A 25,764-nucleotide genomic window follows, 5' to 3' on the forward strand; every position below is an offset into this window, starting at 1 on the left:
CAATTTGTTTGCACCTGTTCTTGAGAAAGTGCAAGGTCAAAAAAATGAAATTCATATGCCAGGGCTTCAGTGCGCACTTGAGTGTGTAAAGATAACATTTGTAACAGGAAGACACAGTACACTGTCAGTTTCTGTGCTACACATACCTTATAACTGCAGCATATGACTGTCTTTATCATTATTATTAAGAAATATTATTTAATTTTACATGCTACTAGACAGACTGCAGACTTCCATGTCTCACACATTCAGCTGTGAGGCTCATGAATCCACCGTTGCTGCCGTTTCTTATTTGCACTCGACGTCACTGCACCAATGTGTGCTTCCGCGCAACTTCGTTCGCAATCATTTCTCTTTCACAGATGAATCAGTGACAAGGACTTACAATAAAATATTTCGAACCTACATCCTAATAATTATTTGCCGCTAGTTGGGTCAATTACTACAACATAACGGACGTTTCCGGTTAATAGCGAGGCCCGGATCTACTTTATCTAAAAAAAAAAAACGAGTTCTACCCATTTCGCCATTTTATGATCCATTGCTGCTTTGTTGTGAAGGGAGGACCAGCCGTAACCTTAAGAAGTAGCGTATTATCACTTTATATGGCAGTAAAAAAATAGATAGTGTCACTAAGTTAGCTTATTGGTTATTACCCGGCCATACCGCGTAAATGTAACTGTACCAATTTAGCATCGTACGAAATACGGAGAATCGTAGCTCAGGTTAGCTAACATTACATAGCTTGGCAGGCAACGTGTTTGCTGGCCGCAGCCTATAAGACGACTGATCGTCGGTATTTTTTCTCTGAAACGGTACCCTCCCAGAAGACACATTGACGACCACCGTGCAAGACACGAAGACTGAGGAGATGGCGAGCTCAGTGGGAAATGTGGCTGACAGCACAGGTTGGTTGCCGTTGTTAGCTAATGCTAGTAACCTAGCAAGATGTGAATGCGACACTGCAGCTCGTGTTACGTGAGATGCGATTGAACTGGTCTCTGACAAATAAAGTGTGTTAAAATCTGTTAAATATGGCAACCAGGATTTCAGCTATGTAGTCTTTTTGTGTGACATAATCAACAGGACAACACTGACAACGTGGGCCAAGTTTTTGCCTTTCATTTTTACTAGAGTGCTAAAGCTAATGCTAGCGTGATTTTCAGCAGCTAGCCAAGGTTTGTAATGATTCCGTCTTTCAAAATGGTCAGCGAAGATCGCTTTGATGAATGCAATGTATCGACGAATTAACATAATGCTAATCAGTGAAGTATTCACGTGTTTTTTTTTTTGTTTGAAGTGGCTGTAGCGTATAAGCTAAGTTAGCAAACGTGTAGCATGTAGCAGATCAAAATGTCGTTGTTGTTTCTTTGATGGCCATAAAAATGGCTTCTCCGATTTAAAAACTGAACCACATTTCATCACAAGCTACCATAACGAGGGCTCTGCATCCTGCTGTTTATACTGGCCATTGCAGACACACCACCGCTTGTCGTAGATGCCAAGGTTATTGTCAGTTTTAGTTATTTTTCTGCGGATACAGTGCTCGACTTCATCCTAAAGGTGACCAGTAGACCGATACCGAACTGATAGTTCGTGCATTATGATCGGGTGGTTTAACTAATTGAATTTATCTACGGTTCCTGCTTGCAAGCATTATGATGTAATAGTCAGGGATGGATGAACTGGATCTGCTGCAATCTTAATTAAGCTTTGGCGTCAACCTGCAGGTGTTCTGTGGACACACTGAATAGCAGCAGGACTGTCGCCAAGCCATTTTACCTCCTCCTCCACCCTGCTGTACAGTTGTCACCATGTATGATGATCCTCTGGTCAAATGTTGTCTGTGCCGCACCCTGAACAAACTCACCTTAAATAGCAGTGCTTTGTTACAGCATCTATGTGTGCTATTTTAAACCTGTGTTCATTGAAAGCTCTCAATTCGTCTTAGAAAATATGAAATTCAGTGGTTTGCCAACACTGCTGAATTTCTGCCAGTGTATCATCCACCCATCTGTTTTTGTTCGGTTTTTTTCAGTGGTGTGTTATTTTTTTGCCTTCCAAAATTTGTATTACTTTTTGCCACTTAATTGGTTGAAGCCCTGGTCTCAGGAAATATGATTGACCAAAAAATTGCTATTCAGTGTCAAGACCTGACGGTACAGTTTGCTAGTACTTCATTCAGGCAGCCCAATCCTCGATGAAGATGCTCTAGCTGTATAGTTCTCCAAAATATATCTGATAGTATGTGGAAAATTCCATGACACCAGACATCGTATCATGCAACAGTCCAAATCAAAATGTAATGCTTCCAATTGTTTATCATGATTCCACCACCCTGTGATCCCTTGATTTTGCCCATTGCCTTGTTTTCTGTTGAGTTAAAATTGTTGGTCATTGTTTGTTAATGAAACCATTAGTGTCATCTCTTCATTTTTTTGTTTTCATTTGTCTGATTTAATTTCTTCCATCACCTCTAACATGTTGTTTCCCCCCTCCTTGGGTTGTGTTGGTGCTCCAGAACCAACAAAACGTATGCTTTCCTTCCAAGGGTTGGCTGAGCTGGCACACCGGGAGTATCAGTCAGGAGATTTTGAGGCAGCTGAGCGCCACTGCATGCAGCTGTGGAGGCAGGAGCCCGATAACACAGGTGTGCTGTTGCTCCTGTCCTCCATCCACTTCCAGTGCCGAAGACTCGACAGGTGAGGTGTGGGGGGGTGGGCTCAACGCACACAGAGCATGTGATGTGGGAGTAGCAAGAGAATAATGGGCCGCCTTGCTTTGAGTGCACACAGCTGGGCTGAGGAGTCCTATGGCGCGACTGTGCTGTCTCCTGGAAGTCCTGTTGTTTGGTTGAATGTGGTCTCACGCTGTCCCCTTTTGATTCTAACACAGTTCTGGTGGTAGTGTACTCTTGCTTTGCAGGTGCCATGGTGGTGGTTTTTGGTCTTGCAAGTTGCTGGTTTAAACTGTGTGGTCTTGCTTACCCTTTATGCACAATGTTAGCAGTACACTCCAAATTAATATGTATATTGTTGTTGTTGTAGCTATTTACCAAATAACTGTTAAGCAGAAATATTTTGCTGTTGCTAGGGAAAGTATGGATGATAAAGATAGCCAAATATGATGTTTATTTTTTGTTGTATATGCAACAAAGCTTCAGTTGGAGTATACTGACAACACAATGATTCGCTTGCAAATTAGACATTTGAGTTACAGATTCACTAAATTTGAGTGTCAGTAGGATGAGTGCTGTTCCATGTGTGATGTAATAATACGTTCAGCATTTTTAGGGTGTTCATCTTAACATTCTTTTTTTTTTTTTTTACGAGTTTCTCCTCCTCACCTCTTACACCATGCTATTGCCTCTTCGCACCATATAAAACCAACCATGCCAAGCCCTCATTTCTGAAGTATAACTCTTCTCCACCCACTTATACCCCACAGGTCTGCTCACTTCAGCACCCTGGCCATCAAACAGAACCCAATGCTGGCTGAGGCCTACTCCAACCTGGGGAACGTGTACAAGGAGCGTGGGCAACTGCAGGAGGCCATAGAGCATTATCGCCACGCTTTGAGACTGAAGCCAGACTTCATTGATGGGTACATCAACCTGGCAGCAGCTCTGGTGGCTGCAGGAGACATGGAGGGAGCAGTGCAGGCTTACGTGTCTGCTTTACAGTATAACCCTGTAAGTAGCATGTCATGTTAAAGTCCTTCAAATGACAGCAAGCTCTTATTTGCTTAAATGGCACATATATATTGGGATTTAACCCTGATAAGCAGTGCATTATAGCAGTAAAATTAAAAATTTTATTCATTGCTCTTTTTTTCCCCTTCACAGGATCTCTATTGCGTGCGTAGTGACTTGGGCAATTTGCTTAAAGCCCTTGGGCGTTTGGAAGAGGCCAAGGTATGTCAGAGCGGGTTGCCATTTATATAGATGTGTGTTGTTTGTTTTTGTTGTAGATTTTTCTTTTTTCCCATAATTTTTTTTGTTTGTAGCATCACCCACTAAAGCCATAGATATTCCTTTCCCCCCTTTGACACATTTAAAACACATCGAGTCCTTTTTATACAACCCTCTCGGCTAAGTGAGTGACAGAAAATGACAGCATCTCCTCATTTCTCAGAGTTGCAGTGACCTCTGACCCCAGACTTAGAAAAAGCCTTTTGGATGTATTGGACTGAAATGAGTCAACACCCATATGAGGCAATCAGGTTTTCTATACATACACATATATTTTGAATTTTAGTACATAAACACTTTCTATTGATTACTTTATAGACAGCTTCATGCATTTTCTTTTTCAGTATAGTGTACACATTACATTTGTCCCTACCCTGTGTCACTTCTAGTCCCAATGTCCTTTGCTTTACACCGACCTTTTATCAGAGGTCAGCCCCTCCCCTTTCAGGAAGAAAGGCTGGAGTTTTTAAATTCACACAGCAGATCTTCCCTTGGCCCATGCATTTCCAAAAAAGTTGACTTTGGAGGGAAAATGCTGGCTCGGTCTTTGAAGAAAATATGAACTGATCAGAAGCTAGTTTATCTTTGCAGTGCAAAAGATAAGATGGTTTCTAACCTAACCACTATACTCCTGTGTTTTGTTATCAAGTGCCCAATGACAAGCTTTTCATCTCAGTTTGCTGTCAGTACAGTTGCTGCCATTGTGGGTTTTTCCCCCCAGGTGTTGGACATCAATTTGTCACTTTTAAAACTTGTGTCTATATTACAGGGGACTACCGGGGTTGGGTCAAATCTGGAGATACGGAGTTGTCCCGCTGGTTACAGGCCATCTTATTTCGTGCTAGAGGGGGGTAAAGGAGTGGGGAGGAGCATCAGGGAGTCACAAGCTCCCCTGCTCTGTCGCTCCACCCCCCGCGCGCTCGCTAAGGTTTGGTGGAGTGTGCGCGCTCAGAGCTGTCTTCCTGACCTTTCAGCCTCATCAAAGCAGTGCTCAAACAAGCTCCCATGGTGCTTTTAATGCACTCAGGTTTTTCTGACTGTGCTTATTGATGAAGACTTTATCCAGCTGGTTATCTGTTCTGATATCCACTGCTCTTCAATAGCGTATTGAACTGTGTGGGTTTTAAAGATCTCATTCTCAAGTGCCTTAAAATGGCCAAAGTGGTGTCAGGCAGACAGCTCACTATCTGTACTCCGCCGCCTGCGTCAGATGCTGGGTTAGAAAGACAGAAGCACGCGCAGCAACAGCGATGACCTCTTTATTTCAGAGCTGTGGAGGCTTCTAGATACAAATAATTAAACCACAGACTTTTCTTCCTACCCATTGGCCAGGATTCAAGAAAGCAGGCCAGGATAAAGAAATCAAAGTTTTAAAAATATTTCATGAAAATGCTAAAAGAATAAAAGAAAAGCAATGATTAATACTTCTTCCCTTTTCCTTCAAATATGTAATATTTTCTCCCAAAGAAATGGGATCAGTTCATTTGGGCAAGATCAAGCCAGTAACTGCCCTCCTGTAGTTTGATATGGAAACTGAATTGAAGGACAACTGGAAGCCTGTCTATATTTCACTGATAAATTGTACACATCAAAGCCTTTCTTCCCTCCCAGTTACCCTTAAAGCATTCCTTTTGTTTTCTTTGAAATGAAACATTCATTGCATGAATGAAAACTAAGAATAATATTATAGTTTTTATGTTTTTGTGATTTGGAAGAACGTGTTTTATTTCCATATTAAAAAAAGAATGTATTGTTTGAAAACTTTTACTAACGATCTTGTTTTCTGATTTTGTCTCTTTTGGTTTTTCCACAACTGATATTGTTATTTAGAAGGTTTCAGGTGGGTGACACTATTCCTGCGTAGGTGCCTGGCGGAAAGGAACACTAGGGCAGCCTCAGTCCTCTCCTCTTCTTCCAGCCAGCTGCGACCACCACTCTGACAAAGTCCAAAAATATGGTAACGGGTTTGTAACTGCCAACAAAAGAAAAACCACCTCACTTCATGCTTGAGCTCCTCTGTCTTGTGGCAAAAGAAAAAAAAAAAAAGAGTAACAAAGCAAATTACAGTAAGCATTTCTTAAAATATGCTGTACTAATTACCCAATTCTGTATTAAGTAAAAAGAAACTTGGATTTGGAAGCAATAATCGTGATAAACAAGTAAGAACCCTCTAACTCTTACATGCTGGTTATTTTTCCTGTTTTGTTTTGTTTTTCCCTTCTTTATTTGGAGTTGCAGCGTTCTGATGATGATGCAGATAGTGCGCTGTGAGTCTGCAGTAGCGCAGGGGCTGCGCAGCGATACCCTCCAAGCAACCAAAAAGGCGGAAAGCGCAAGCATGCGATCCCCAACCCCCCTCAATCCCTATGGCCTGTTGGTTGCGGACCTCTCCCCACTCACAACCAGCCTCGCTCCCAAGTGCGCCCCAAATCTCAGACATAATTGGCTTTTGAAAAACATTCGCTTTGTCTTTTTCACCAAGTCAAATGCATTCAGTGGCAAAGTATCTTATTGGTTCTTTCCAAAATGCCCTGTGTCTTAATGCAAGCCACTGGTTCATCCTTCAGTCCCAGCAGCCCCTCCCCGTCTTTATTCTGAGATCATTTCTGGGTGACGAGTGTGTGCCAGTCTGGTGTTGCAGGTGTTTTGCCTGGGGTTGTTGGTCTGCAGCTGTTTCACCTGGCCATTCAGCGAGCGCAGCAGCGAAGTCCAAACCTTTGCCAGGAGCAAGGTCACGCAAGCAGCGCGACGCGGTGCATTGTGGTGGCGGTGGCAGCAGACCCACACAGCGCGCTCGCGTTTGTTGCGCATGCATTACAGGGACCATCACCTGCACGAACTGCCCAGCATCCTAGGTTGTGAGATATCACGCTAACATTTATTGTACAGCGTTTGTGCAGCAATTGGCGATTTAATTTTTATGCACCTTCTTATGTTACGACATTGAGTTATAGCCGATCAATGTTGATACTTTCAGTGGGAAGCAGGGTGTAGGAACTACCACATTTGGTATAAATTTGGTCATAACTGCAGGATGAGGGCCTACGTGTGGGTGTTGGTTGGATCAGCGCAGCGTAGGAAAAAGCAATGCAGCTTTGCGCGGCAGACTTTTGCGCACGCGAGCCCATGCTGTAGACTCACTTTTTGCCATCATAGAGAATAGTCACTAATTTTGCTCTCTCTGCCCTTTTTGTTTTTTCTTACTTTTATTCTCAATCTTCTATTTGTTTTTATTTTACAATCCCCACCCCCTCCCTCCCCTCTCTACATGCTATACCTATCCCATTCTACCTCTTCTCCTCCTTTCCTGTGGTTTTTCATTGTAAACCCACTGAAGGCTTGCTACCTGAAAGCCATTGAGACTCAGCCCAACTTTGCAGTGGCTTGGAGCAACTTGGGCTGTGTATTCAATGCCCAGGGAGAGATTTGGCTCGCCATACACCACTTTGAAAAGGTTAGTTGAATCATTTTGGAGGTGTTTTCAGTCCTACTGCTCCTACTTTTTTGTGTGTGTGTTGTCTCAGATGTGACAAGCTTGTTTTCAATTTTTTAGGCAGTGACTCTGGACCCAAATTTCCTTGATGCATACATTAATTTGGGCAATGTTTTGAAGGAAGCCCGCATCTTTGACAGGTGAGTCTAAATCATGACTTCGTAGACTATGTGGTGCTTCCTTATTGCTTTCAAATGTGAGCTTTTGTCTGGAAATGTGCCACCCTACCACACCCTGTGGGTCATTTGGAGTGAGTCAGGAGCTTCAGAATTTCAGTACCTCCTTGTTTGTGCTGATCTTATCGCTGTGTTTTCACATGCCATTGTTTAGTCAGGGCAAGTTTGCTGCGCATACAGAACTGCAATCATGGACAGGGTTGTAACTTGGCTGAACCAGTAGTTTTTTTTTTTTTTGAAGCGATAAATTTATAACTTCATAGCACGTTTCAGTAGTTTTGTAGGAATTGTACAATTTTGTAATTGCACTGTTGATGCCCCAAATGGCTTGTGAGAAATGATTTTAAAAGATGACATCAGTTTAAAATGAAAGCAATAGATAGATCTTGAACGTAACTTGTATCAATAACTCATCTCATGTTTGCAGAGCTGTGGCTGGATACCTGAGAGCGTTGAGTCTCAGCCCCAACCATGCAGTTGTCCATGGAAACCTGGCCTGTGTCTACTATGAGCAAGGACTCATTGACCTGGCTATCGACACCTACCGGCGTGCTATTGAATTGCAGCCTCACTTTCCTGATGCCTATTGCAATTTGGCGAACGCCCTGAAGGAGAAAGGCAATGTAATGTGCATTTGTGTTTTCCAAAAATTCAAATATTCTCTTGTCTTTTTAAGTCTGCAAACATGTGCTGAATTTAACTTTTAAAACACCTTTGTGGTTTCCAGGTGTCTGAAGCAGAAGAGTGTTACAACACAGCTTTGCGCTTGTGTCCGACCCATGCTGACTCCCTTAACAACCTGGCCAATATCAAGCGTGAGCAGGGCAACATTGAGGAGGCAGTTCAGCTGTATAGAAAAGCCCTAGAGGTGAGTTAGGAGTCAGCCACTCATGTTTGGGATATTTTCTGGGATGAATTAATGTATTTAGCAAAACATTATCATTACTACAAATGTGAACATGGAAACTTAGAATAGTTTTTCTTAGTAACAGTTTGTTTTTTCCATCAGGTGTTCCCAGAGTTTGCAGCAGCTCACTCTAATCTGGCTAGTGTTCTGCAGCAGCAAGGGAAAACTCCAGGAGGCCCTCATGCACTACAAGGAGGCCATAAGGTTTGTAAATATGTACTGCAGCAGCTGCTCACTCAGACTTCTTTTAATTTAAGTTGCTGGAAAAACCTCAGTCAAAGGTTGTTTGAACTGTTTTTTTTCATTGAGAATTACATGGTTCACTTAAGCTGTAAATATGGATTTTGGATTTAGTGATGAACTTGCCTCATCGCTGACACTTGAGTCAATTTTGCATTCATAAAATGTAGCACATTGCCTTGTAGACTTATTACTAGAAAGTACAGTGCAGGCTGTGTACAGTACTTTTTGTTTGACTTTAGAATTGTGGAGGCCAAAATGTATACATGCCAAATATAATGGCTGTTTGTTAATGTAGAGCAGTACATGGTAAATCTTTTTGAAATACATTTTGTTTTCAACACAAAGTAATGCTGTCATGCAGGTGTTTAGACAGCTTGCCTTTGTCTTTTTTAGAATCAGCCCCACATTTGCTGATGCATACTCAAACATGGGCAATACACTGAAGGAAATGCAAGATGTACAGGGAGCGCTGCAATGCTACACCCGTGCCATCCAGATCAACCCAGCCTTTGCTGATGCTCATAGCAATTTGGCCTCTATCCACAAGGTAGGAAGAACTGTTTTTCTTCGTTTTCTGTTGCCATATTATACCGCTATCAGTATCAAAGTTTTCACAGTTTATCACATCGCTTTAGGGCTCTGCCTCCCTCCAGATTGCTTGGGGTGATGCATGCTACAACACATATGACACAAACACATTTACCGTAAGCATTCAAAGTTAAAATTAAAATGGTGGTCATGGTGAATGTTGGGCCTCACACAGCTGCGCTTTACCACGCGTTTGTGTCACAGAATGCATTATAGCATTTGCAGCTTGTGATTTTGCATTTTACTGTATTTATTAGGATTCTGGAAACATCCCAGAGGCTATTGCATCTTATCGCACAGCCTTGAAACTCAAGCCGGACTTCCCTGATGCTTACTGCAACTTGGCCCATTGCCTACAGGTTTGTATATGCTCATATATTTTTTATGACCAGTATGTTCAGGAGGTGTATCGTTTTGGCTCGTGTTGCATTGGAAGTGAAATGAATGACTTTTCTCATTGCTGTCATTTTTCCAGATTGTTTGTGACTGGACGGATTATGATGAGCGGATGAAAAAGCTCGTAAGCATTGTGGCAGACCAGCTGGATAAGAACCGCTTGCCCTCAGTGCACCCACACCACAGCATGCTGTATCCACTCTCTCACGGCTTCCGCAAAGCCATTGCTGAGCGCCACGGAAACCTTTGCCTGGACAAGGTACACGCACTGATCAAAGCAAGTAACCTTTAATTTTTATTTTGGGGGGATGGAGGTGGCTGGTGATGGCAGTACCTGTCTGCGGGTATATGGGGAAGGTAAGGGATGTAGGAAAGAGGCAGAAAGGAGGTGGTGAATGGGTTGCTTGCAGGGGGTGAGGATATGTATGATGTAGGGGTAGATATGAGGTTAGAAAGTGGAATTTCGTAATGGTTTAGTGTTTGCCCTTTGTTGCTACAGTTAGTTGAACTTGCTCCTTGTAGAACTGGCCTTACTGCAGTAGTTGTATTCTTATACTATTGCTTATTCCACAGATTAATGCGCTGCATAAACCTGCCTTTGAGCATCCCAAGGATCTGAAAGCCAGCGGTGGACGTCTGCGTGTTGGCTATGTCAGCTCTGACTTTGGCAATCACCCAACTTCCCATCTGATGCAGTCCATTCCTGGAATGCACAATCCAGAGAAGTTTGAGGTAGATGATCGTAATTACGGTCTCAAGTCTCAGAATTTTACCCTGTAAATAGGTAGTTCTTACTACAGTGTCTTTACAGAAATAAAAAGCAGGGTTGACTGAAACATTAGCCCATTCTTTTTTCCATAGGTGTTCTGCTACGCACTCAGCCCCGATGATAGTACGAACTTCCGTGTGAAAGTGGTCGCGGAAGCTCATCATTTCACAGACCTCTCACAGGTAAAGGATGTGATGTCTTCATCAGTGTTTATATAATTACAGAGACTCTGCTGATGTGATGCCAACAGCACCATGCATTTATACCAAAACGGTTACCTTTCACCTACAGATCCCTTGCAACGGCAAAGCAGCTGATCGTATTCACCAGGATGGGATCCACATTCTGGTCAACATGAACGGATACACCAAGGGAGCCCGAAATGAGCTGTTTGCCCTCCGCCCTGCACCCATTCAGGTAAGCTTTACATGAGATTTCTGATAGATACAGAGCTGTATACTGTACAGACAGATAACTCCATTATTACCATCATTCATCATATTTCTGCCCATTTCACAGGCTATGTGGCTGGGTTACCCTGGAACCAGCGGGGCTCCTTTCATGGACTACATCATCACTGACAAGGAGACATCACCTATGGAAGTAGCTGAGCAGTACTCTGAGAAACTTGCCTACATGCCCAATACTTTCTTCATTGGAGACCACGCCAACATGTTCCCTCACCTCAAGGTTTGACTGTCCTCACATTGCGAATCATTTCTGTCAGCTTAGTGTCTTCTTTAAATACATGTTCTTGAGAAAACATAGCATCAAAGATGTTTCTGTTTGACCCACAGAAAAAGGCAGTGATTGACTTCAAGTCTAATGGACACATCTTTGATAACCGCATCGTTCTGAATGGTATTGATCTGAAAGCCTTCTTGGACAGTCTGCCAGACGTCAAAGTGATAAAGGTGAGTAAGGAATATTTCATAAACCTTGATTTACCACTTTAGTTCAGTCTGAGTGAAGCATAGTAGCAGGTTTTCAGAACCAGAACTCACTATTTGATTTTTTTTTACAAAGTTATAGAATGTAAAGTCACAGTAATGGAGTAGATGAAGATGGAATCATTTTGTCATTTCTGGTATTGATTTATATTATATTTATATTAAGGAGACCATCTCAACCAGTGTCTGCTGATTCATTTATAAAAATGTATATACGAGCATATGAATCCTTCTTTCAAAATGGCATTTTGCTGAAGTGTTTTACGTTGAACATTTAAGTTGACACTGTTCTCTTGACCAGATGAAGTGTGACAACAATCAGGAACCAGCTGGAGACACAAATGGAGCTCTGTCCATGCCTGTTATTCCCATGAACACAGCAGCTGAAGCAATCATCAACATGATCAACCAAGGCCAAATCCAGGTCACAATCAATGGCTTCACTGTCAGCAATGGGCTGGCCACCACACAGGTATGTCTGTGAAATGTAAATGTAAATACACATGCAAACATTAAAAGATCAAGCAAAGGCTCCAGAAATCTACTAATGCAGAATGTGAACTTGGCATACTGTGTTTCCAGATCTTTACTGCAGATTTGGTTGTAGCTTTTGAGACTGGGGTCTTCTTTGGTTTAAGCATAGAGCAGTAGACTGCTGACTGACTGAAGTGGAACTGTGTTGTCTTTTACATTAGCACAAATGTTCAAGACTTGTCACACTCTAAAACTATTGAGACCACTCCAGCTCCTACAGAAACAATGTTTTGTTCCATGTTTCAGATCAATAACAAAGCAGCCACTGGGGAGGAGGTGCCACGCACCATCGTTGTGACGACCCGCTCCCAGTATGGTCTCCCAGAGGACTCCATTGTCTACTGCAACTTCAACCAGCTCTACAAGATTGATCCTCCTACTCTTCAGATGTGGGCCAATGTAAGTTAGACAGACTTGGTTATAACAACAGCTTTAGGTGTCCTTTCAGTAACATAGAAATAATTACTTCAGATTATATTAAAAATCCATTTTCACTCTCCCCTGTTGCTGCAGATCCTGAAGCGTGTGCCCAACAGTGTGTTGTGGCTTCTTCGCTTCCCGGCTGTTGGGGAACCCAACATCCAGCAGTACGCTCAAAACATGGGTCTGCCTGGCTCTCGCATCATTTTCTCACCTGTGGCCCCCAAGGAGGAGCATGTGAGAAGAGGCCAGCTGGCTGATGTGTGTCTTGACACTCCTCTGTGTAATGGTCACACCACAGGCATGGATGTCCTCTGGGCTGGAACACCAATGGTCACCATGCCAGGTGAGAATTTCTTGGTTACGAGTGACCCAATCAACAAAGAACTAAAAGTGAACATAAAAATTGTCTGATTTTTATGAAAACATACAAGCAACAGTAGAACACAGAGTTTCTGCTGGGTATTAAAAAGCATTAATAGTCATTAAATTGATTTTGCAAAAATTAAGGTCTTAAAGGGCATTAAAAAATCATTAAATTTGATGCTCTGTGGCATTAAAAATTCTTTCTGCAGTTTTCAAGAAATTATTTGACAATAATAATATAATAGCTTGTAATTACAGTGGGGCAAAAAAGTGTTTAGTCAGCCACCAATTGTGTTCCTGGTGTCCTTTGACAGCTCTTTGGTCTTGGTCAGGTGTCTGTTATACAGATAACGAGTTCAAACAGGTGCCATCAATACAGGTAACGAGTGAAGGACAGAAGAGCTTCTTAAAGAAGTTGTTACAGGTCTGTGAGAGCCAGAGATCTTTCTTGTTTGTAGGTGACCAAATACTTATTTTCCACCATAATTTACAAATACATTTTTAAAAAATCCTACAATGTGATTTCCTGGATTTTTCTTCCATATTCTGTCTCTCAGTTGAAGTGTACCTATGATGAAAATTACAGACCTCTGTCATCATCTTAAGTGGGAGAAGTTGCACAATTGGTGGCTGACTAAATGCTTTTTTGCCGACTGTATAGACTGCGATTCATCAGATATGTGCATCTGCCTAAGCATGCCGAAGCATTGCGATAATTGTTGCGGCCGGTCGGGTACAATTGCCAAAAGCTGCATGTGTTTAAGGCAGGGGTGTCAAACTCCGTTCCTGGAAGGCCACTATCCTGCATGTTTTAGATGTTTCCCTCTTCCAACACACCTGATTCAAATGATCAGGCTCGTTATCAGGCTGAGCTTGATGATAAGCTTATCATTTTGAATCAGGTGTGTTGGAAGAGGGAAACATCTAAAACATGCAGGATAGTGGCCCTCCAGGAACGGAGTTTGACAACCCTGGTTTAAGGTGACTGGCAGGCTGGGCCAGATGGAGGAGAGCTGGGAAATGGGGAAATGCAAATTCCAGCAAAAATGGCTAGAAAACATGGATTTCAGAGAACGACTACAGCCTGTGGGTGGTCAGGGGTGGTTTCTGTATTCAGAAATAGCGAAATGTAGGGACAGTTTTCATATAATAATAGTCTTTTACAAAAAAACAAACCCGTGTGATTTGTTGAGTTCACAGTCGTGGCATTAAACTTTTTACAGTATAGCATTAAAATGACATTAAATAGCATCAAATTTGACTGGTTGATTTCTGCAGAAACTCTGGAACAAATCTTAAGTGAAGACTGCTTTTAATTTAACGTCCTTAGGTGAGACCCTTGCCTCCCGTGTGGCCGCTTCACAGCTCAACTGTCTGGGCTGCCCGGAACTAATAGCCCAAAGTCGCCAGGACTATGAAGACATAGCAGTCAAACTGGGCTCTGACATGGAATAGTAAGTACAAGTTTATCTGATCACCTTTAAAGACTCGCTGTCCTTTCCTGCCTATCAGCTGCCCATCCTGATCACTTTGTTTCTCCCGCAGCTTAAAGATGGTGAGAGCACGCGTGTGGAAGCAGCGAATCTGCAGCCCTCTTTTCAACACCAAACAGTACACAGTGGACCTGGAGAGGCTCTATCTGCAGATGTGGGAGCACCACAGCAACGGCAGCAAGCCAGATCACCTGGTCAAACACCTAACAGTAGAGACCAGTGAGAATGCCTGAACTGGAAGCACGCAGATTTCTTCTCCCCTATATTCCAACCATTTTAACCATTATCAGCACCATAGTTTGAATGGTCAGTTTCCACTCCAGCTCCCTCTCCTTGAATGATTGCCTCCATCTCTCCCATTTGCTATTAATGGGACTCTTATTTGCAAGGAGCCTACACGTGTTCACGTTTGTCCCCATTACATTTGTCGTTGCATCGCACATCTGCATCTCCTGAGCCAGGTTGAGCTTGAGACTTTCAGGCATCTCATCTGAGACTCTTGCCCTAAAACACAGTATATGTATTTGGTGAGCATGAGAGGATTGTGAATGCCCTCCTCCCCCTTCAGTACTTGATCAGTGGATTTTTTTTTTTCCCTTTGTCGGTGTGCATACAGGACTAATTGCAGCTTGTGGAGAGAATGCCCAGCTGTCGTTACTTGTTGATCTATTTATAAATGGATTAAGAGTGTTGTGTTTCAAAATGACAATATTGCACCATGAAAATTGTAACTGACTTAAGTTTGACCAGCTTTAACATGCAATTGTAACATCTAAATTGAAAATGCTCCTTAGTTTGTCTTAAGCTGTTCTTAAATGACTGCGACATGTAGATGCGTAAGTTTCGAGGAACAGGTCTAGATGAAGACTTTCCCTCACCAAATGCCAACTTTTATTTTTGTTAAAAAGGAATATGTTTGTTAGCTGTTGTCCGTTTTGATGTCACACTAAGCTTGTGCAAATTTTTGATTGGACAAAGGAACTTCATTAAAGTCACTGGAAAAGGGCCTAAATTTCAGTTTAAATAGCGAGAGCCAGTCATTAATTGATATTGTTTTTTAATCACAAGGATCGGGCTTGGTAAGTATTTTGTAAGCAGTTTTTGTTTTTGTATTGTCTGTTAACTGTATGCTGTCAATGATGCCACAAGGCTCTCTATATATAATAAAAAATAAAGAGATGGCAAAAACGGTGTTGTGTTTTTGTGCTGTTGGTAGAAACAGTGAGAACTTAAAGTCCTACAGCCGTTGTTTTTCCCTTGAAATCAGCAGAGGGTTACTGTCTGATATGTGTCATTATTCCAGTAGATAGCGCCTTGAACACTTTTCAGTTCACTGGACCAATGAAACATAAGATTCATGTTACATGCCTAAATCTAGCAGTACTAAGTTGCAATGTACCTGTGGTTGCCAGGGTGATAGAGGTGATGTGATGCATGTATTCATCTCTTTAATGCAAATTGTTGTAGCAATACCACATTTTGAAAGAAGTCCTGCATTCAAAAATACACTTTATCATGCAAGTCAGTTTTAAAGTTCAAATGTCCAGGATATGAAAGATTTTTTTTTATCTTATGGTTGAACTCGTGCATAATCCCACCTAGCAGAAAGAGAAACAAAGCAGGTGTAAAATGCAAAACAGAAACAATATACTTTATGAAAACATGTATGTTTTTGTTTTTCTGGAACAGTCTTCCTTTGCAGCTCTGCATGGTTTCTGTGAGGTAGCCTGAGCTCGGGGTGTTGAGGTTTCTGCAAGACCTAAGGAAATAAGGTAAAGTAGAAAAAGAAAAAAAATGGTTATTTGTTTAAAAAAAAAAAAAGGAGAAGAAGAACAAAGCGTACTGCATTCAAAAATATACTTAATTGCAGAAGCCAGTTTAAAAGTTCAAAGGCCAAGTGCAGTACAGGGTTATACATTAACAGGTTGTTGTGGAGCATTGCCTTAGCTTTTTGCAGATTGTTGAGCAACTTTCCAACCAGATACCAATAAATTATTCAACCAGAAAAAGTGCAAGTTTCACTTCATTGTGTTTTCAATACATAGTTAATAAAAATACTTACGTTACAACTCGGTGTCTACAGAATTTGCCTGTCTTACTGCTTTGTTTAAAACCTCCGTGGTCCATGTGTTTGGCGGTGGGCGTGGCCACAATGTCCACATGTCATTACAAACGAGTTCTGATTGGTCCAATGTGCGTGACAACTCACAGTGCAGTAGAGTACACGATTTGAATTTACTTTCCGTTTACCACTTCGTGTCGAATTCTCATCAACAGAAGTGCATTTGGTAATTCAATCTCAGGTAAAATGTAATTTAATGATGATAATGATTTAATGATTCCTCCCTAAACAAGGTTTAATGTAATGCATACTAACGAACCAGCTAGAGGTAGCAGTTAGCGTGTAGTCTACATTAGTGTGGCTAATGTTAGCTAGCGAGATGCTAACGGTAACGTAACGTTCTCAGGTAGCTGTTTACATTTTATGTGGCACTAAATCCTCTAGTATATTTCTTTTGCACTAGGTGTTAAAATTTACTGATTAAATGTTACCTCGCTTTACTTACTGGTTCTGTTGCTCGTTTGTTGTCCTCTATGCCACAGGCTTGAATGTTAAATGGCTAATGTTTGTGTGTGCGTTGTTTTCAGAGCGGCGAGAATAATGAGCCATGATACCTGCAAGTCGTTTGAAAAAGTTGCCAAAAAGATGGGGTGGATGGATGAGGGAGGACTGGATGCAGCAGAGAAAAAGGTTTGTTGCATGCTTTATTTACCTATAAAACCATGCTCGCAATCGTCTCTGGCTTACTGGAAAAGTATCAGGTTAGAAGTGCGGTATTGGGGAATATGCTAATGCATATCAGAAATTTACATTGTGAAGAAGTTGAATATTTTCCAGCAGTTATTTTAAAAAAGAAAATATATTCTGGAAATATTACAGGTAAGGTGAAATATTTAATTTTGATGATTATCGCTCACAGCTAATGAAAATGACAAATCTAGTATCTTCAATATCAAAATACTTCCAAGAATCAATTAAAAAATATGGTTTACAATACAACAATGTCCATCCTCTGAAAAATATCCTCATTTGTACATTCAGTTCTTTACCAGGAATTCCTGCTTCGATGCGGCGTGAGATTTAATACGTTGTAAATGAACACTGTTGTCATTTTCTCTAGTTGATGAATATAGTTGGCAAGACTCGTCACACTGGCACCAGTGCTCCTCAATCAGTCTCTGAGTACAGAGGTAGGATGCTGGGAGACTCCAGTGATGATGACTTTGACCAATGTAAGTAATTTTACCTTACACCGCTCATGGATGTGACTTTGTTTACATATATGACTTATTTTCATTTTACCTTTCACATTCTTAGTTCTTATGGAAAGGTCTACACCCCAAGCTAAAGCTGCTTCACAGAAGCCATGCAGCGCTGCAAAGAAGGAAAGGTATGACAATGCAAAAATAAAAACTTTTTTTTTTTAAGCATTTCTGTTTTGCATTTTACACCTGTTTTATCTTGTAACACATCTGGTCATGGCAACGTAACTGTAAAACTAGTTTTGTTCTTTTCAGTTCAAATGTTCTTGTGCTGAGTTCAGACGATGATGCCACTTTTGAATCATGTGAGTACCGCGCTCTTTCTGCCTGCTACGATTTTCTCTATACGTGCAACCATACGATAACATGTTTTTTTTTCTTATATACTCTTTTTGTATCTTCAAGTTCTACAACGGGTAAAAACTCCTGACACCAAGCCTAAGAAAACAGTAGAAAGTCGGAGTGGGAGTGAAGACAGGTGAGGTTTTGATACATTCTTTTTTTTCATTGAAGCATGATCATCAGTGGAAAATGGTGAATAAAATAACTCTTAACTTTGTTCCACAGCCTCAAAAACTTCATCGTGGATGACTACTTATCAGATGATGACTTTATTGAGACCAAATCATCTTTTAAAGGTATTAAGTTATCTTTCTTTAAAATATACCCAGTACAGCCCGGAGACTGATACTTCCACACTTTCAATTTGACATGGATGCTACATTGTGCCAAGTCTCAGGTTTGATGTGAGCCGGTTTACATCAATATAGAAAGAGCTATGTGCCGAGATAGTGACTTATATTTAGGAGTTCAAAAATAACTTGACAGATTCACATGAAGCCAACCAAAATTGTATTAAATATTTTGTTGAAATTGTTTGCAGACCGGGAAGCATTTCCGCATACATCCTGGAGAACATTATGACTTACTGTGCAGTTAATAAAGTTCTTTTCTTCACCATGCAAATGGTTTTTCAATCATTCTCAAGACTTGTGCTGCTCAATTTACCATGTAGTTTACCATTTTCCAGTTTATGCACATTTCCTTTTTGCAATCTGTCTGTGAACTGTTGATTTTGGCACAACAACTGGGTTTGAGATGCTTGACACATTTTTGCTATTTTTGGCCTTATTGTTGTATTCACTTGCACCTCTAACAATCTAATCTTCGGGGATTAATAAAGTTATTGCATTGTATCTTTACTCAGAGAACGTAAATAGCTACAAGTGGGGAACTGTGTAAACACTTGGGGTCTGCACTGTATATTTCTCAATGAGTGATTTTTGTGTATCTTCTGTATTTCAGTTCCTAGGAAGATCAATACTCCAGCATCCCGTCATCCACCGAGGAAACCACTGGCTGAGTTTAACTCCCCAGTTTTTATTAGTGACAGTGACGATGATGAAGATGATAATATTGTAGTCAACAGTACTTGGAGGACCCGTCACTCAAAGCCGAAGCCCCTGCTAAAGGCTCACAACAACTACTCCCCACTGTGCGATGAAAATGACGGTCCACCATCACTGCCCCTGCCTCCTGTTCCTTCTTTTTCTCTTTCTCCCTGCAAAACTCCAGCACCAGCGACCTCTCCTAAGCACACTCTTTCAATACCTTCTAACGTGGATGAGTCGGACAGTTCTGAGGAGGAGTTTGCATCCCTGCTAGAGAGGCTGAAAAAGAAAAACCATTTTACAAGCACTTCATTAACACCTAAGACCAGCAAAGGTACAGTAACTGCTTATTTTTAGCTGTTATCCAACAATGTTTACCTTTAGTATTGTGAGACTAATATCTGTCGTTTTTATTTTGGTCTTATATGTAGAATGCAGTAAGGAGCCTGCTGTGCTAGTTCCTCCTGTAAAGGGATTTGCAACGAAAGGCTCCAGGTCATTGGGGGAAACGCCTCTGCATGTGAACACGTCAGAAAAATCGTCCATCTTGAAGCCCAAAGTCATTCAGACAGAGCCCAGACGTGGTCCCATCAGCAGGTACATCTGGTTTTTTGTACAGACCAGGGGCCTCATTTATAAAGCTTGCCTACGCACAAAACAGGGCTACGCCACTTTCTACGCAAAGGTTGTGATTTATAAAAATAAACTTGGCGTGAGAATGTGCGCACCGGTGCGCCAACCTTGATTCTTGATGCTTGCTTACGCACAAAACAGGGCGTAAATCACAAACTTTGCGTAGAAAGTGGCGTACGCTGTGTACGTTGTGATTTCTAAAACAAACTTGGCGTGAGAATGTGCGCACCGGTGCGCCAACTTTGATGCTTGCTTAAGCACATTTTGGAGACAGAGGGAACGGCAGTGCCGGAGGGTGAAGTGGTGAATTGAAACCAGATTGATCTCAAACCTTTATTGTTATCACATATTAGACTTGTCGAGCCGGATAATCATAAACCCTCATTGTTGTAGATGTTCATATAGTGCGCCATTCGGCCGACGACTGTATTTGCAGAACTATGTTCATATATCAACAGGGGCGGATTGAACGTTATTTCATTCGGTCGTTTGACCGAAGGGCCGGTCCACATCTGGGGCCAGTGCGGTGATCTTTATTAAATAATTTTGTTTATTGATCACCCGGCGCCCGTATGGCTCATCGGGGAAAGCAGAAGACCCATTTGCAGGGGTGGTCTCCGACGCAGTGGCCCGGCTTCGATTCCTGCCCGGGGCACTTTTATGCATGTCTTCCCCCTACTCTTCTCCCCGTTTCCTGTCACTCTTCACTGCAACTATCACAGTAAAAAGGCAACAAAAAAAGTAAAGAATTCTGTTTATTTATCCATATGCTGCCGAATGGGATGAGCGTCCACCTATTAATCAGCCCTGTACAGGCACGCAGGCACACATGCTTCACACCACAACCCCCGAGTGAAAATGAATTTGTCTATGTGAACCGAAAAAATGTACATTCAATCAGTGTACAAATTATTTGTACATCGGACATGATCAGAACAATTTTAGTGGCAGGATGGCCTGGGTCAACACATGATTCATTCATCCTGACGCACAGCAGTGAAAAGACGCCGGCCAGCGCTGCGTGAAATGCCGAGGATCAGCAGCTTATTTATATACAGATACATTCATGAGTTACTTTGCATTGACCATTCATGGTAAAATGTGGGTGTGTTGTGGGCGGAATGTGAAGTGGATCCACCTGTGCAATCTTCCAGCTGGTGTGTGATTTATCAAGAAATTGCATGCAGCTGTGCTTACACAAAGTTTTATAAATCAGGGGCAAAGGGCATACGCCCATTTCGTATTTTCGGCGTACGCAAACTTTAGTATGGATCCTACGCAATGTTTTATAAATGAGGCCCCTGAATGTTAGACTGTTATGCAACTCAGTCTACCTTAAGCAGCTTTTTGTCTGTGACTTACACAGTTTGTTTTTTATGCACAAATATTTGCCTTTATTCTGCTGTCTTCGTTTCATTCTAGGGTTGCATTGTGCAAAACTCCAGACTGCTTCCTGCAGTCGCTCACAAACCCTGGCTCCATATATGTGGCCAGTTTTAAGCGGAACAAAGAAGAACTCACAAGCAAACTCTACAGACTGTACAATACCAGTGTGTTTGACAGCAAGGTGATAAACAAAAGTTGGCTGTGTTTCATTTACATTTTTATAGAAGTATTTGATTGGGTTGGACAACCTAGAATTGTCGCATCGTTAAATATCTTTTGTCCTTCGGGCTCACTGCTTCAGCATATTCAGTTAGAAATTAAAAAAAAAAAATTCTATATGAAAATTGCAAGTTTGTGCTTTCCTTTTAGTAAGTTGACCTACATATAGGAAAAACTGTGAGAGATATGGAGATAAGTAATTTGACAGACACACATTAGGTCAAATCTTAATTGACTGCCTTAAATCCACTGACCTGTCAGTCACATGTGATAATCAGGTGGTTGATTTCAACAGGAGAATTAAAGGACATTTCATCAAATGACCTTTAAAAGCAGCCAGACCTCCTCAGACTAACTTTTAGTATTTCACTACTGTTGTAAACCTACTCAAACCTGGGATATCTTTTTTTTTTTTTTAATTGAGTATGCTGAAGGGCGGAACTGGTAGAACCACATGTATAACCGTTACGATCAGGATTTTCTGACTATTTTATAGTTGATTTGCTTTGTCTGTTTTCTTGTCTGACATTACTTTTCTAGCTCCCCACCGACATGTCAGTGACTTGGAATAAGAAGATGCGGAAAACAGCTGGCTACTGTGTTACAGGCCAGGAAAGAGGAGGAGGGAACTGCTACGCCCGCATTGAACTGTCAGAGAAAGTCTGTGACTCAGCAGGTGATGCTTCAGTAATCCAAACAGTGCTCTGTTGTCCATGAATATGAAATATCCAAGAAAAGTTACTATACCCCATATGCAATATTACTTAAATGAGAAATGATTCAAAATGTTATGTTTCACAGAAATCGTGTGACTTTGAAGTTGAACAGTAGGATCTTATGTCAAATTAAAACTAAACGTTTGCATTTTGTATATTAGAAATTCAGCCCCCCCTGTAGGAACTTTATGCAACCAAAGTACCCTTTGTATTACTGAAATGCAAATGTCTTATTTTTGTAATACCTCGTATCATATATCCACCTTTATTTTTGATGACAGAGTTAGTCTTCCTTGGCACAGAGGATACCAGCGTTGCTCAGATTTCTGGAGACATTTTTCAGCTCTTCTTTGCTGGAGTGCTTGTGTGGCTCCACCTTTTCTTATTAAATGTGTTGTTTTGAATTCAAGTTGGCTGGCATACTTGGCCAGGTCATAGCTTCTACTTCGTTCTTCTTCAGAAAACCTTTTGCCACTGTGCTTTGGATCATTGTCAGAGTGGAAAATTCAATTCAATCCTCTGCAGAATGGTAGTCATCTTGTCTGCTAGTGTTTTGATACATCCACATTTATTTGTTTTGCCATCTATAAATGTCATCTCCCTCTTACTTTTTGCACTCACACTGCCCCATATCCTCTCTGTGCTTCACTGCCAGGACCATGCATTCACTGTGGTAGTTCTTGGCACATTTTACAGCAAACCCATCTGAGCAAAACAAATTCAGCTTGGTTTCATGTGGCCAACAACCGTGCTCCCAATATTCAATATTCAGGCTTTTAAACGCCATTCTCTACACCCGAATTACTGCTGTAACTATGTTTTCACTTTGATTTTTTAATCTTTTTTTTTTTTTTTATCTTGTTTTATTCCTTTTTATCCTTGTGAAATCTCACAAAAGGTTTCTCATTGGTTCTGGAAAGTTTGGTCACACCTTCTCATTCAGTGTTTTATATTTAATTATTTTGTACGTTGTAGATTAATAGTGAAGACATGAAAACTATAAAAGAATACATACGGAATGACATTGTAAACAAAAAAGTGTTAATGTTCAGTATTAATCTACAATGTAGAAAATAATACACATAAATAAAAAGCATTGAATGAGAAGGTGTCTCCAAACTTTTGACTTATACACACGTGGACAAAATTGTTGGTACCCCTCAGTTAAAGAAGGAAAAACCCACAATTCTCACTGAAATCACTTGAAACTCACAAAAGTAACAATAAATAAAAATTTATTGAAAATTAAATAATCAAAATCAGCCATCACTTTTGAATTGTTGATTAACATAATTATTTAAAAAAACAAACTAATGAAATAGGGCTGGACAAAAATGATGGTACCCATAACTTAATATTTTGTTGCACAACCTTTTGAGGCAATCACTGCAATTAAACGATTTCTGTATTTGTCAATGAGCGTTCTGCAGCTGTCAACAGGTATTTTGGCCCACTCCTCATGAGCAAACAGCTCCAGTTGTCTCAGGTTTGATGGGTGTCTTCTCCAAATGGCATGTTTCAGCTCCTTCCACATATGTTCAATGGGATTCAGATCTGGGCTCATAGAAGGCCACTTTAGAATAGTCCAACGCTTTTCTCTCAGCCATTCTTGGGTGTTTTTGGCTGTGTGTTTTGGATCGTTGTCCTGTTGGAAGACCCATGACCTGCGACTGAGACCAAGCTTTCTGACACAAGGCAGCACATTTCTCTCCAGAATGCCTTGATAGTCTTCAGATTTCATCGTACCTTGCACACTTTCAAGACACCCTGTGCCAGATGCAGCAAAGCAGCCCCAAAACATTACTGAGCCTCCTCCATGTTTCACCGTAGGGACAGTGTTCTTTTCTTCGTATGCTTGGTTTTTGAGTCTATGAACATAGAGTTGATGTGCCTTACCAAAAAGCTCCAGTTTGGTCTCATCTGTCCAAAGGACATTCTCCCAGAAGCTTTGTGGCTTGTCAACATGCATTTTTGCAAATTCCAGTCTGGCTTTTTTATGAGTTTTTTTCAGCAGTGGTGTCCTCCTTGGTCGTCTCCCATGAAGTCCACTTTGGCTCAAACAACGACGAATGGTGCGATCTGACACTGATGTACCTTGGCCTTGGAGTTCACCTTTAATTTCTTTGGAGGTTGCTCTGGGCTCTTTGGATACAATTCGAACGATCCGTCTCTTCAATTTGTCATCAATTTTCCTCTTGCGGCCACGTCCAGGGAGGTTGGCTACTGTCCCGTGGGTCTTGAACTTCTGAATAATATGAGCCACTGTTGTCACAGGAACTTCAAGCTGTTTAGAGATGGTCTTATAGCCTTTACCTTTAAGATGTTTGTCTATCATTTTTTTTCGGATGTCCTGGGACAATTCTCTCCTTCGCTTTCTGTTGTCCATGTTCAGTGTGGTACACACCTTTTCACCAAACAGCAGGGTGACTACTTGTCTCCCTTTAAATAGGCAGACTGACTGATTATGAGTTTGGAAACACCTGTGATGTTAATTAAATGACACACCTGAGTTAATCATGTCACTCTGGTCAAATAGTTTTCAATCTTTTATAGAGGTACCATCATTTTTGTCCAGGCCTGTTTCATTAGTTTGTTTTTTTAAATAATTATGTTAATCAACAATTCAAAAGTAATGGCTGTTTTTGATTATTTAATTTTCAACAAATTTTTATTTATTGTTACTTTTGTGAGTTTCAAGTGATTTCAGTGAGAATTGTGGGTTTTTCCTTCTTTAACTGAGGGGTACCAACAATTTTGTCCACGTGTGTAGTGTTTCTTGTAATACTTAATAAAACTGTCCTCGTCCTTTTGTTGCCCTTCCCTCATAGATCGTCTCAGGGACACTCTGATACATGAGATGTGTCATGCTGCAACATGGCTGATTAACGGTGTTAGGGAAGGCCATGGAAACTTCTGGAAGCTGTATGCTCGCAAAGCCACGCTGGCACATCCTGAGCTGCCTATGGTCACCCGCTGCCACAGTTATGACATCAAGTACAAATTCCAATACCAGTGCACTCGCTGCCAGAATAAGTACGTCTGACTGATTTCACGTTCATTTTTCCTTCTTATTCACCATTTATCTATGCAAGTTGATTTCCACAGAGTAACATAGCTTTTACGTTTCTGCTTTACAGGATCGGGCGCCATTCCAAGTCCTTGGATACAGAGAGGTTTGCGTGTGGTCTCTGCACAGGTCGGCTTGTCCTACTGACTCCTTCTAAACCACGTGCTCCCACACCATTTGCCAACTTTGTCAAAGAAAATTATGGAAATGTACGACAGGAGCTGGTGGGACAAAGCCATGCAGAAAGTGATGCGTAAACTTAGTGTAGACTTTGCTTCAAAGGCTAAAGTCAGTCAAAGCTGAGGCGGTAACTTTACATACATATAGGAAATCTGTTTATATTCTGAAATACCTCCGTCAACTCGTTTCACATCACTGAGCAGCTGTGATTACTAATGTTAAATTTATTTTGTCTTTCTGTGTAGTATTAGATTTGCTGTAACTAGAAAAAATGAGCCTAAACAGCAAGTTCATGTTCAAATGCTCGTCTGTGTGCACTGTTGTGTGTGTGAGGTGAATGAGGTTGGTGTCAAATAATGAAATGCATTGACATTTACTTCTTCTTTTGATTGGCATTGTACTGGACCAGGATAAATATTTGATCTGATCCATAGTTGTTTTTTTATGTTTGGCTGGTGGGATTTTCCCACTATTAACTCGACAAATAAAGTTTAAATTTGGACAGGTAACTGGAACAGGCATTTGGCATCTTTTATGTACAGA

General features: G+C 41.2%; 2 protein-coding genes across 2 annotated transcripts; both read left to right on the top strand.

The window, feature by feature from the left end:
- Positions 1–517: 517 nt before the first annotated feature.
- ogt.1 (O-linked N-acetylglucosamine (GlcNAc) transferase, tandem duplicate 1) lies at positions 518–15,496 on the top strand. Its single transcript, XM_022192152.2, is given in 23 exon segments — positions 518–908; positions 2,522–2,702; positions 3,448–3,691; positions 3,845–3,913; positions 7,308–7,424; positions 7,524–7,603; positions 8,067–8,262; positions 8,367–8,507; positions 8,649–8,705; positions 8,707–8,750; positions 9,183–9,336; positions 9,635–9,736; positions 9,853–10,032; positions 10,347–10,505; positions 10,635–10,724; positions 10,834–10,959; positions 11,062–11,232; positions 11,340–11,456; positions 11,794–11,964; positions 12,273–12,425; positions 12,540–12,792; positions 14,143–14,266; positions 14,358–15,496. Coding segments are annotated over 23 exon segments (3,147 nt in total). The 5' UTR covers positions 518–871; the 3' UTR covers positions 14,539–15,496.
- Positions 15,497–16,486: 990 nt separating this feature from the next.
- gcna (germ cell nuclear acidic peptidase) lies at positions 16,487–25,730 on the top strand. The gene is made up of 13 exons (XM_022192157.2): positions 16,487–16,608; positions 16,955–17,057; positions 17,488–17,599; positions 17,685–17,757; positions 17,885–17,934; positions 18,035–18,107; positions 18,197–18,267; positions 18,935–19,354; positions 19,452–19,617; positions 21,076–21,220; positions 21,799–21,934; positions 24,803–25,007; positions 25,112–25,730. Exons 2-13 carry the CDS (start codon positions 16,968–16,970, stop codon positions 25,296–25,298), a joined length of 1,728 nt encoding a protein of 575 aa, XP_022047849.2. The 5' UTR covers positions 16,487–16,608; positions 16,955–16,967; the 3' UTR covers positions 25,299–25,730.
- The last annotated feature ends 34 nt before the right edge of the window (positions 25,731–25,764 follow it).

Source organism: Acanthochromis polyacanthus, chromosome 10 (assembly GCF_021347895.1).
Source record: "Acanthochromis polyacanthus isolate Apoly-LR-REF ecotype Palm Island chromosome 10, KAUST_Apoly_ChrSc, whole genome shotgun sequence".
NCBI lineage: Eukaryota > Metazoa > Chordata > Actinopteri > Pomacentridae > Acanthochromis > Acanthochromis polyacanthus.

What these genes read in the sequence shown, in the direction of transcription:
- gcna (XM_022192157.2), top strand. Translation starts at nt 16,968, where the DNA reads ATGAGCCATGATACCTGCAAGTCGTTTGAAAAAGTTGCCAAAAAGATG. An exon ending in AGCGCTGCAAAGAAGGAAAG is followed by an intron (nt 17,758 to 17,884) that starts GTATGACAATGC and finishes TGTTCTTTTCAG; the next exon opens with TTCAAATGTTCTTGTGCTGA. An exon ending in CGGAGTGGGAGTGAAGACAG is followed by an intron (nt 18,108 to 18,196) that starts GTGAGGTTTTGA and finishes TTTGTTCCACAG; the next exon opens with CCTCAAAAACTTCATCGTGG.